Here is a 13,233-nt window from a genome sequence, read left to right on the forward strand (position 1 = left end):
GGGGGAGATCTCTGCTTTGGAGGACGAGTTGGAATCTGGTGTCACACCTGACAAACTCCATGCCCTGGGTCTCAAACAGTTTGCATATAAATCTCTGGTCACTGACGCTGCAAAGGTGATGTTTCGTGAGCAGCAGGGCAGATTGTATGATGTGGGTGACAAAGCGGGAAAACTCCTAGCGTGGTTGGACAAGAAAGAAAGGGTTAATCGTGTGGTGCCCGTGATTCAGTCTGCGAGTGGTGAGAAAGTGATAGATCCGACCGCCATTGTTGATCGTTTTGCGGAATATTTCCGTGTGGTATATGCTCCCGTGTCTGTGAGGGATGTTGCCGACTCCCGCCTTCTTCTGCGTGATATCGCTTTGCCCTGTGTCACCGACTTGGACCGTATTGCTTTGGACTCCCCTTTTACGAATGATGAGATAGCCAATGCAGTTCGATCGCTCCGTTCGGGCAAAGCACTGGGCCCGAACGGTTTGCCTATTGAGTTGTACAAATTATGCCCCGATAAGGTGGCGCCATATCTCCGCGCCATGTTTCTAGAATCTCGTGAGCGGAACATGCTTCCCTATGATCAGCGTCTGGCGACAATCGTCGTCATTCCCAAAGAGGGTAAACCACGTGACCTCTGTTCTTCGTATAGGCCCATATCCCTATTAAACGTTGAACCTAAGGTGTTGGCTAAACTTTTGGCGACCCGTCTCCTTTCGGTTCTTGGAGAGTTGGTCCATCCGGATCAGTCTGGCTTTATCCCGCATCGCAACACTGCTCTGAATTTACGTCGCCTCCACGGCGCGCTGGCGAGGGCGGGGCTTTTGACTGAACCGGCCATTTTGGCGTCCTTGGATGCCTCCATGGCCTTTGATACTGTGGAGTGGCCCTATTTATGGGCGACACTTGAGAAATTCGGATTCGGGTGCGAATTTATTAGCTGGATTAGGCTGTTGTACGCGGAACCTCTGGCGCAAGTTGTAGTGAACGGTAGAGTGTCGGCCCCCTTTTCCTTGGGCAGGGGTACCCGTCAGGGCTGCCCCTTGTCCCCTCTGTTGTTCGCGCTCGCTCTTGAACCGTTGGCGGCCTGGCTCCGTTGGGAACCGTCCCTTAAAGGTATTCGTTGGGCCCCGGACTTCGAAGACCGCGTCTCGCTTTATGCGGACGACATCCTCTTGTATCTTACTTCCCCTCGCAAGTCTCTATCTGTTTTATTTGACGTTCTTGCGTCCTTTGGCGCTAACTCAGGCCTCGTCATCAATTGGTCTAAATCCTGTGTATACGTTTTGTCTGGTATCTTGCCTCCGTTGCCGAGTAGACTTCCTCTTCAGGTGGTCCGGGATGGTTTCAAATACTTGGGGGTGTTCGTTACCTTGGATCCGTCCCTTCGTTTTGATCGTAATCTCCTTCCCCCGCTGCTTAGGCTCCGTTTGGACGTTGCCCGCTGGCGCAAACTCCCCCTGTCTCCACTGGGTCGGGCGGCTCTGTTTAAGATGATGTCACTACCGCGGTTTCTCTACGCTCTCCAGAATTATTATGATCCTATCCCCAAGACCTATTTTCGGGAGATTGAGAGCCTTCAGAGGCAACTTATTTGGGATGGGCGACCGCGCATTGCTCTCGCTAAACTTTCCATCCCGTGGTACGATGGGGGCATGGCGCTCCCCGATATTAAGAGATACTACTGGGCTTCCCATCTGTCCGCTATTAATCACGCTATGTTCTCTCCGGGTCGTAATCCGGCGTTTGAGATGGATAAACTTCAGCTTCCGGGAGGTGACTTTAATAGAGTGCTCTATTCTCGCTCCGCTGGGCGCCATCTTGTGGGACCTACTTTGACTGCTTTGACTGTGTGGCGTGCTGCGAATGTGAGTCTGGGCTGGGAGGATCGCTTGACGTTGGCGACGCCGCTTTATGCTTCAGAACGTCTGGGCGGTCTTTGGTCTTCCAAGGGTTTTGACCGTTGGGACTTGATTGGGATCTCTAAAGTGGGGGATGTATATTCTAAGGGTTCGGTGCGCCCGTTTCAGGCCCTCCAGGCTGACTACGGCCTGAGTAGTCGGGAATTCTTTCGTTATTTACAGATCAGGCACGCTTTGGTTTCGGTGTTTGCTCCTGGTGAGATTCCGCCTGACTCTTCCCCACTTGAAGACCGTATCCTTGACGGACATCTTCCTGATAGCACTACCTCCCTGATTTATAAAAAGTTGATTAACAATCGGACTGACTTATTGGCCCGACTTCGGGAGCAGTGGATGGGAGATGGGTTGGAACTTGATGATGAGGATTGGCAATCGGCCCTCTCCTCTCCAAAGGAGGTGGCTATACCGGCTCGACTCCGTTTGGTCCAATTGAAGATCCTTCATCGGGTGTACGTGACGGGACCGCGACTGATGGTGATGGGCTTTTCCTCCGATGGACTGTGTAAGCGTGGATGTGGTTTGCGTGCTACTTTCCTGCATATTCTTTGGGAGTGCCCGATGGTGGCTGCTTATTGGGTGGCCGTGCTTGATCTGATGACTGTGGTGACGGGGATATCCTTGCGACCGGAACCTCGTCGCTGTCTTTTGAATGTTTGGGAGCCCACGGACTATTCGGTGGCACAGACTAGATGGGCCACCCTGGGCTATATGATCGCGAAGCGAGATATTGCGCAACTCTGGGGGGCCTTCAGGCCCCCTGCCCTCTCGCAATGGGAGGATAATATGGATTGGTCCATGTTCCGTGAGAAAACTGTTTATGTGGCCAGGGGTAGACCCAGGGCATGGGTGAAGGTGTGGGGTCAATGGAACGAATACCGTGGCGACATTTGTACTCCTCCCCTTGTGGACACTGTCGAGATTACTCTATCTCCCTAGGCTGGCGTTCCCGGAATCTTCATATAGGGACTGAGCTGGTATCACCGGCTCTTCCCCCCTTCTTCTTCCTGATCTCTGCCCCCCTCCCCCCCCCCCCCCGCTCCATACTCCTTAGTGCTTAGGATATTATTATTGCACCTCCGCTGCTGTCCCCCCCTTGCGTCCCTTGGGCTGACCTTCAGTGATACACTCTCGCCTTTTGTATGTGTGTTTTTTTCATATATATGAAACCTGTTTTGGTCCTGTATATAATGTGGAATATCGCATTGTTGATTGACGGTTACCTCTGCGGGCTCATGTGATATGTCTCTCCTCCTTTTTAGCGGCTGGCCCGTGTGGTTGTAGGCCCATCCTTGTACATTTCTGCTTGCTCAAATAAAGGTTTTAAAAAAAAAAAAAAAAAAAAAAAAAGTACAATTTCCTATACAAAAAGGAGAAAACTCCATTGATCATAATTAGTGTTGGGTTAGTTTGAAGATATAGCAGAGATGTGAGTTGCTTGAGCTTCAAAAGTAATGAATGGAAAGGAGAAAGTGTATTTCTGAAAGTTGAAGCCCTGGTGGATTGGCTGATAAGTCTTAAGAGTTCTTTCAGAGTCATCGTCACAGCGTAGATAATAAACATCTGTTATTTCCATCGATTCTACAATACTTTATTACCTAAACACTTTAACAATTATGTTTCAGTTATTTCTTTAAAAAGATATTGAAAATATATTTTCGGTAAAATTGGAATTTAAGAACTGCAGCACAATGCAGTTACTTCACAAAACAATGCATCTAAGCCCATTCTTACATTTTACGAAGGCACACATACAGTTGGTACAACAATAGCAGGTCTTATCTGTGTGGACGCCAACATTCCACATATAAATATACATTCAGGGGAGCACGGTGAACAGATGACTTTTCAACATCTACATGAAGATATACCCTTCAAGATGGCACGTGTTTATCTCTAGTGACAGCAAGCAACAAGCATCTGCCATACAATAGGTCTTGCATTTACGTGATTTTGAGCTATTGGCATTGTAAATGACTATGCCATTTATTTATGTTTTGGTTTTAAAAACATAAATAAAAGACATTCTCATTTACAATGCCAGTTGCTTAAACTCTCACAAATGCGAGACCTACAGCATTCCAAATACTTGAAGGCATCGCTGAGTTGTCACCTCCCGTCTCCCATGGCCCCTGAAGAGCACCCTGTTTGCTACGAGTTGCCGGTGGTCACAATTGCGCACAAGAGATCCTCCTGCAGTAAGAGAAATTCTTTAAAGATAATAGTGCTTACAGACTAAACAAGACACACCGTGCAACAACCAAAGTAAAAGGGCCAGTCCTCATGATAGGTTACAAATGAAGACAAGGCGGTACGAAGGAGGGACTAACAAGCCTGATAAAGAATCAGAAGCCAGCATTTATGAAGGACAATGACAAAAGCGGGGCTTCCAATACATACTTCAATACAGCATGGTTCACAGAGCAGCCTATGCACTGCCCAGGCTCGACGTAACAGACTCTAGATCTCAAAAGGGCTGCCAGCAAAATCTACACCAGAGCCTCTTTCAAGAACACACTACTATGATTTTTCCCACTGTAAAATCTCCACTAATATTGTTCATATTATTTAACACTGAACGTAAGTACACTATGGTGAGACTCCTTATCACTTATTGAAGAGAGGGGACTTGATAACCCTACAGGTTACAGGTAGTTCAACTGCCCTTTAACACAATTTGTTTTTCCCTCATCCTCTATCTTCTTTTTATTGTACTCATGCACTGGCACCTTGGCTTGCATACAGAGCACACACTGGGAAGGGTGGAAGAGATGCAGGAGGGCAAACCAGCATGAGTCTGTGTGGTGAAGAGCAAAGTAATAAACTTTGGAGTACCACCTCTTGCCTCTTCTCCATTCAAGTATTTACTATAAAAAGAGAAAAAAAACACAAGTACTACATAGTTCCTTACTGGCATAAATTAGGGAAAACAGCAGGGCAAAGACTTGAATGACACGTGCAAACATACATTTTATTGAACTGATCATGTAAGGCAGCTAGACCAGAATTGCAAATCTAGCTTTCAACTAAAAAAAGTCAATGTAAATGTAAATGTGCTGGATTTGTAAAGCGCACGGCTGCCCGTGAGCGTCCCGGCGCTTGCTTAGGGAACCCGTCCTGGTATTCCCCTGTGAGAAACCCCGGCAGGGTGTCCACAAGGTGAAAGCCAGGCATCCTGCCGCGAGGGGCCGTAGTGGAGATTGAGCAAGCTATTGCCCAGAGTCGCAGAGTGTGACCCCGTGAGTTGAGTAGGCACCAGAGCGAGAATTGTCGAGTCCGTGGAATTTTTGAGCCCGAGACCCGCCGAGGCGGGGAATCGAACCCTGGTCCACGGTCGGTCTCAGCTTCCGGGTCTGCCGCCTCTAACCACTGAGCCACGCTTCTCCAATGGCTCAGTGGTTAGAGGCAATGTGGTAAACTCTCCTCCAACTTGCAGTATCAAATGAGAACGTAAGCGGGGTTCATCTATGCTGCCTCACTGAAAATGAAAGTTCTCAATTTGGTCTTTTAATCAGCCCATGAATGAACTGTACCAAGCAAGGTGTGGTCATGAGCAACCTAATATCACTTAGAAACTGCCTGCTCAGACTAGAACCTAGATGCGGTCACTCGAAAAATATAACAGTCGAAGATGATGCCTTCGGTTATCATGTGTAATAGGGTAAAAGTTGAACTAAACACTGATGTTTTTAAGTTCTCATTTCGTTTTTAGGTTCCAATGCCAAACAAAATAGGAGAGCAAACAAAGTTTTTGTATCAAACATGCAGAACACTTCATTCTTGTCAAGTTCCCAATTCAAACAACAAGATCTGAAGTTGTACCAACTACATTCCAATAGAGTTAATGCAAGGAGATGGAAAACACTGCAGTAAACAAACCGTGACAAGGAAAGATAAGGCTAGATGAGCATAACAAATTAAATAAACACCAATGCCTTTCTTTGTTTAATTGCCTGGAACAGTTTTCGCTAAACAGTAACCACATGACAATATAAATGTTGACATATGTTTCAGCTCTTTTTGAACTAGGTCTGCCACAGGCCTTCAGCAGGGCAATGCTATATACAATTTAAGGCATAGCTAGAGTACTGAAAACAATATAGATTTTGGCTTTTGTGTTCTAAATAAATGTGTGCAGTAATCACATACTAGAGAACACTGCTAACAATATTCTACTTCTTTTTAAAGCTAATCACCTACTTGCACCAGATCCTAAGTAATAATTCATTTTAGTGACCATGATTCTCATCTTCTAATATTCAATTCAGTAGCTTCCAGCGTTGTTGCACCAACATCAGCAAGCTACCATGAAGAACCAATTGACAAGCATCAAGTCTTCTGAAAAGAAGTGTTTTTAAAGATTTTCAGAAGCATATTTAGAACTGCTGACTTCTAAGAGATGTTAAGAGTATGTACCACAGCTTGGATACAAGGTACATGAAGGAACACCCATAGCTTCTCATTCTTTTGATCTTGGGTACCGACGTAAGTCCCTGATTACTAGATCCCAGGGTCCTCCCTGGAATGTATGAGTTGAGTATGTTCCATATGTTATAAAACAATTATGCTTCTATGAAAGTGACTCAATGCAGTAGCAACTACGAAGTCATGCAATTTACTAAAGCAAGGACTTTCAACAAAGTCTTGGATTACTGCTCAATGGAGGACATTTATTTCAGTCTGCCAAGTGCATAATACAATCACAGAGTATCCTCATTTATTTTTCATAGTGTATGCCACTGGCACTCCCTGTCATCTGTTAACCATCCCTGAATCTGAGCTCCTATTCATTATTGGTGAGAACAGGGAGCAACATTGTCAACTACCTCTGCTAGGAGATGGTTTGATCCCACAAGATTTAATCCCACGGACCCCATGGAAGTTCTGAATTAGTGCATCGTCTCCTGCTTGATGCAGATGAATTGTAAATTAGACTAAATTAGTACCTCCATCGACTGGTTATGATTAGATGGATGTCTCCCTTTCCCAAAGCCAACAAAAGGGACTACTGAGCTACAGAGGTAAAATAAAGAAGAAAGTAAATAAAGCGAGAATAAAAGCGCCATTACCCCCAAGAAGAATGGTTTGTAAAAAAGATGGAAGCCGAATACTCTAATCCAGGTTAAAGAAGACATCACTTTAAAAGTAAACTTGGGATCAGCTCAGCAGAGTTTGAAGCTATGCAATAGGTGAGATGCATCAACAGCAGTAACAGCACCGTAGGTTACCCTAAATTCTTATTTAAATCACAAGGTCCAAAAATCCATTAACAAGGTGAAACTACCTTGAAGAAAACCCAAAATCCTGATTAGATCACAAAACAAATGATACACGTCTTACATGCACACTAAATGCTCAATGTTCACCAAAGCAAACAGATAGGAACAGCCAAATTGAAGGCTATTTTTTCATACAACTTCGGGAACTCATGCCATCAATGGCCTTGCACGTATTCTCACCCTTTTAAAACTCTAACAAGGGTACATAGTAATTAATGGTACTGTAACCGTCTATCTTTGTGATATGTCACAGATAATGGGACGTCAGTGGTTTCATACATGAGGATGATGTATTATGTGCGAAGCCTTTAGAAATATCAACAATGTCTACAGTTCTCAGTTTGTTTTCTTTTGATAGTAGATGAACTGTACCCGCTGAAATCTCCACTGCTACCTTTCCCTTGAATAATTTGTTCTCAAGCGGATAATGTGGGCTTTTGCGCAAGTGGTACTGTGAAAATCTCAACAAAATATGTTATCAAAAAAAGAAATATCAACAATGTCATGAGCAGTGAGGATCAGCAATGAGCCTAGCATAGCTCACCATACCTGTTGAATTTTTGTGTTTTTACATCTGGGATTGTAATCAATTTCCTGCCAACAGATTTTTTGGTGGAAATTCTTATAATATTGAAATATTCATGATCTCAGTAATTAGCACAGAATTTATGTTTATTTTTGATAGCTTTTTAATGGGTAACTTTTTATTTTCTCATGCTCAGTTACCCAGCCTCCATCATAGTATCAGCTGGGAATGGCCACGGCTGCCCCTAGCGTTTTCCTATCCGCAGGGCACAGGCTTCAGCTGCACCCAGTGTTCCATCTCCAATCCACTCTAGTTATGGCCTTCAGTAGGTGTGGAACACAAGATTTTACTTAAGCATACCCTTCCTCATGGCTCTGTCATAAACTAGCCATGCATGATGTGATCAAAGGATAGCCTCAAGAAATGGTCCTTCAGAACAACATCCTGATTACAGCCCCTAGCTTCTTTACCAGCCGGACAAAAGCTGATGGCGTGCATAGCAGGCATGGGTCATGGCCTTGGGCCTCTGTTTCAGTCAACACCACTGTCTTGTCGCTTTTTGTTGATTTTTTATAGAATTTAATTTAAAAAGCAATGACTAAGAACATTTCCTCAAAAATTTTGTCCCCCACTGTCCAATCAGCATAGAATAAGTGAAATATGTTGTTAGCAAAACCAAGAGGTGCTTTTCCGATGTAACATAAGGTTATTGCAGCCTCTGTAAGCAGTCATCATTGACAGTGCTTAGTCTTTTGACTTCATCCTATAAAAGTGGCACAGAGAACTGTGATGATTAGTAGTGCTCAGTTGCAACTGAGGCTACTCTTACTGCATGGGATCCGCCAGTGAGATAACAGTCCCATCCTTGGTGCTCTCCAGACTCCACCGTTATAAAACTGTCAGACAAAGGTGGTGCAGTGGAAGGCATGAAAGTGATTATACAGAGTAGGAACTGAGAACAACTAATGGATAACAACACTTACAAACCTTTAGAAATTGAACACACAGAAGACGTGAAAACGAAATTAAGAACATGGGTGTAAAGTACAGGAGCTTCAATCTCATTGATGAAACAACAGCAGATATACTTGTTCATTACGAACCAAGACCTGGGGGATTTTATATGTGTCACAAAATGAAAAACCCTGGTTGTCCCGTCATCTCTGGCAATGATACATCCACTGAGAGACCATCTTTATTTGTTGACCTACACCTCCAGCCCATTGAGCAGGAGCGTCCATCATTTGTACAAGTCACTTCCTTCATATTATTGAAAAATCAAACCAAAGCTACACATTTGATGATGCAACTCTTCTGCCTACATTAGATGTTACATCATTATACAGCAATATACCACATGAGGATAAGCTTATGGCATTATCTGAAGGTTCGAATAAAAGAACTGTGAAAAAGCCATCAACTAACGTGCTTAGCAACTCTGCAAAGAGTTATTCATAAGTCCAATCATTTTTCCCTTCAAAGGTAAACACTATCTGCAGATATAAGGGACTTCCATGGGCACTCAGAGGGTTTCATCCTATGTAAATATCTTCATGGGGAAACTAGAGAACTATATACTTGCTACTTCTAGCATCAAACCGCTGGTATGGCTAAGACACATAGATGACATATTTAAAATATGGAATGCCGGAAGTGGAAAACTGGAAGAATGTACAGCTTATATTAAAAGTAGCCATCCAACCATCAAATTCACCAGCAGAAATACTAGACAGAAGCATCCTTTCCCTTTTCTTGATGTGCAACTCAGCATGCTTATGTTTCTAAACTGGACTTCATGTCACATACACCACACTAAACTCAGCATCACCTACAGTCAAGCACCTGGAATAAGATGCATTTGCAGCAATGAGGACCCTTGTAAAGAACATTTAGAGAGCTAGATTTGTAATGCGAGATTATCATCTGCAAATCATACAGAAACAAATTGCCAAGTCTTTGCAGATACCCAGGGAAGCACTTATTTGGAATTCCAACAGCAGAAACACAAGTTAAAGAATACCAATTGTGGTTGGCCATCATCCATCAGCTCCCAAATACAGAAATCTAATACAATAAACATTTACCTTATTATCCCCAAATGGAAAATTGCAAAAGGTTTTTCTAAAACCGCCAGTCACTGCTTACATCAGAGGTCCCAATTTACAATCTCTTATTGTGAGAGCCAAACTCAGGCAAGCTGTAACAAATGCAGGGGTTTGTTGCTGTGATTCCAAAAGGTGCATCACATGTGAATATATTTTACAAACATCATCAGTAACTAGTTCTGTTATGAGCAGGACCTCTGGAATAAGGCAACATCTTACATGTCGCTCAACATCATTTATGTGATTCTGTGCCAACACCAAAGCTGTAAAAAAACAGTATGTAGGACAAACAGTGAATAGCCTCCATACATAATTCAGGAAGCACGAATAAGCAATAATTAATAAGAATCTTAACCAGCCAGCAGCCCATCATTTAAACCTTGAGGTCCATTTGCTATCAGATTCGAAGATTTTCCCTGTGGAACGTGTCTTAAAGAAATAACTACTGGACCTTAGAGAAAACTTCTGGATGTACCGTTCAAAAACACTGCAGCCAGATGGACTGAACATCACTGACAATACCAACTGATCACTGCATCTCTCAAGAGATCTCAGGGTTACATTGATTACACATTCCAAATCGTATATTCATTCATGAAGCTTTTTGAAAATTCAGCAGTGCCATCTGGGCAGCCACTGAGCAAACCATCTTGTACTACCGGAGGAAGGCGGAAGCTGAAACATAGTGGAAATATATTTTTCTTCTTTGGTGAGTCCATCTGTTTGAGTCACTTCTTTCATTTCTTTGTGACTCTTTGTATCCTTTGGGATACAGATTTTTGCCCTGGGTTGCTGTTATTTTCTTCTGATCCTTCATCTTCTAGTATATGTATGAATACATATACAGATACACACACAAAATGTAGTTTTTTTTATTGAGGATGCATAAAGTTTAACTGTGTACTGTGGCCAAACACTGCCATTGAGGAGTTATGGTGGCATCATAAAGCAAAGTTCTGAGGTTGTATTGCAAATGTTACCAGAACCCAGAGATGGCAATATGTGACCAGATCACATATGGTCTATACTGTATGAATATAGGCAGAGTTCATTATTAATACGAAAATACACAGGTATTGCTTGATCTGCACCCCATACTATTTTACACTGAACTTAAATACAAAGTAGATTTAATTGTGCTGATTATGCTATGTCTCATTATTAAAAGAGGCTCTTTTGGCAACTTGTTTACCCAGGGATTTAAGGAAATCCAGCAGTTCACCTGGAACTTGACTCTATTTTTGTAGCTATATTTGGTTTAACTTATTCCGACAATGTATTTATTTATTTATTTAAAACTTATAATGCGCGACAGCTACCCGCAATGGTTTTCCCGGCGCAAGGGATAGACTAGAGTAGAAAAATGGACAACACTACAGCATTAGTGGCAGCAAGGACAGCAGAAAGCAATTAAAAAAGTAAAGTTTTCAATTTCAATGAGTTTTCAAACAAGACAAAAGATCCCCAAGAATGATATGCCAGCTGAGAAAAGGTTCAATATAGAGAACTATCACCCTTAAACCAAATTCCACACAGTATTTAAATGATCACCCACAATCCACTGAGTCTTCGAGTAATGGAAAAGGAGCCTTATACAACTAACAATAAATGATTGATATTTCCCATATGTTCCTAAACTGTCACCATAGTTGAGACTCTGGTGTTGCCCGTCAAATTTGTCACACTGAGGCAATTTTTATCCACTGCGAACCAGTTGGAAAAATCACACCCACTATGTATGAAGAAAAATAAGAGAATGGGGCTTTATCCACTTGATTAGGCTCTCTTAACATTATACTATTTCATTTCTGAACCACCATCATGAGACGCTGTTGGAACCTCCCAACAGTGATACTGCTCACAGAGGTTGAAAAGAGAACACAGTTTTATATATAATAGTTGAAGATCCTTAAGGTGTCTGACGGATGAGATATACAAAGCTTGATACCCACACTCTAAACTTAATTTGGAGAGCATGGGCACATGATTAAAAGAAACATAAAGGGCTTAAGCGATTATACATTTTTGGCTTTTAGTGATTAGTAAAAGAAAAAAGTACAAGCATTAATTTTTAATAAGTAATCCCATGAATATTTCAGAATATTCAACCTAAATCAATGTTCGAGTTTGAATCTGAGTTCAGTTGTAGATCCTAGGAAAACATTATTTAGTTTTTACCTTAACGACTTCTCCGCCATCAACTTTCATTAGTTGTCGCAGATTCTGCTGCAGGAGGTTTAAATTGGAACGCCATTTCAATAATCCCAAGAGATCCACTACAAAATAGCACAAAAAAAACAATGAATCACTGTTGAGGAAATTCCTTAAGTGTCTACATTCCATTTGAATAGTTTTATCACAAACATTATTCTTTTTAAAAAGGAAGAAATATTTTTCACCCAAAGTAAGAAAAAAAGGCAACGATGATGGAGAATATAAATTCAAATGAACAACATCAGATTATGCGAAACAGAAGACTTCTTAATGGAAGCATGTATACTGTGCAACTATTCATGTGCATAACAATACATATTATTGTCAATTTATGTGTGTTATCATTATATTAGGAAACAAGGCGTACAACATAGGATACTGAATGAATATAACACAATCATCCCAAGTGGTAAAACTATAGATTAAAGACCTCTTGTTTATGTATTTGTTTAAAAGTGTTTGGAAACACGTCTATAAACAGGTTAATTTTTCTTAATTTATTTTGTGCGCGCGTGTAAAGAATAGATATTTCAGGAATGCAGAAGGAATATGCTACTTACCAGTATGCATCTGTTCTTGGCATAGAGGGCTGCAGAGTGGTACATTTATGAATAGATCGCCATCTGGTGTTGGGCTCGGATGATTGCACTTGTTTTTCTTCTGGAGAAGTCTTTGTCGTCATAGATGACTCCTCCTCTTGGTGTTAGTGCGCATGGGCATCGGCTCCATCCTTAGATTGTTTTGCCATAGTAGGGTTAGATGGAGTAGTGTAGTATAATACATAAAGATATGCCCATGTAAGTGTATCTAAATAAGATAATGTTGGGACAGACACAGGTTTCCGGGGAGGCAGGGAGGGCATGTACCACTCTGCAGCCCTCTATGCCAAGAACAGATGCATACTGGTAAGTAGCATATTCCGTTCGAGGCATATGGGCTGCAGATGGTACATTTATGAATAGATTGTACAGCAGTTACCTCCCTAGCGGTGGTCACCAGTGTCTGTCGCAACTGTTTGAAATAGAGTTTTTAATACAGCTTGGCCCACTCTGGCTTGTTGTGCAGCCTGTACATCAACACAGTAGTGCTTTGTGAATGTATGTGGTGTAGACCAAGTTGCTGCTCTACATATGTCATCTAGGGGAATGTTCCCTAAGAATGCCATAGATGCTCCTAGTTTTCGTGTAGAATGAGCTCTAG

The 13,233-nt window shown here is 42.4% G+C and overlaps 1 protein-coding gene across 1 annotated transcript in view; it reads right to left on the reverse strand.

Annotated features, from left to right (window-relative positions):
• DOCK1 (dedicator of cytokinesis 1) overlaps positions 1-13,233 on the reverse strand; it is a 1,311,419-nt gene that overhangs the window by 996,821 nt on the left and 301,365 nt on the right. The window contains exon 19 of the mRNA XM_078643512.1: positions 11,998-12,095. Within this exon, the coding sequence (XP_078499638.1) occupies positions 11,998-12,095 (98 nt within the window). The remainder of the gene's footprint in view (positions 1-11,997; positions 12,096-13,233) is intronic.

The sequence above is a fragment of the Lissotriton helveticus genome, chromosome 5_1 (genome assembly GCF_964261635.1).
Source record: "Lissotriton helveticus chromosome 5_1, aLisHel1.1, whole genome shotgun sequence".
NCBI classification, from domain to species: domain Eukaryota; kingdom Metazoa; phylum Chordata; class Amphibia; order Caudata; family Salamandridae; genus Lissotriton; species Lissotriton helveticus.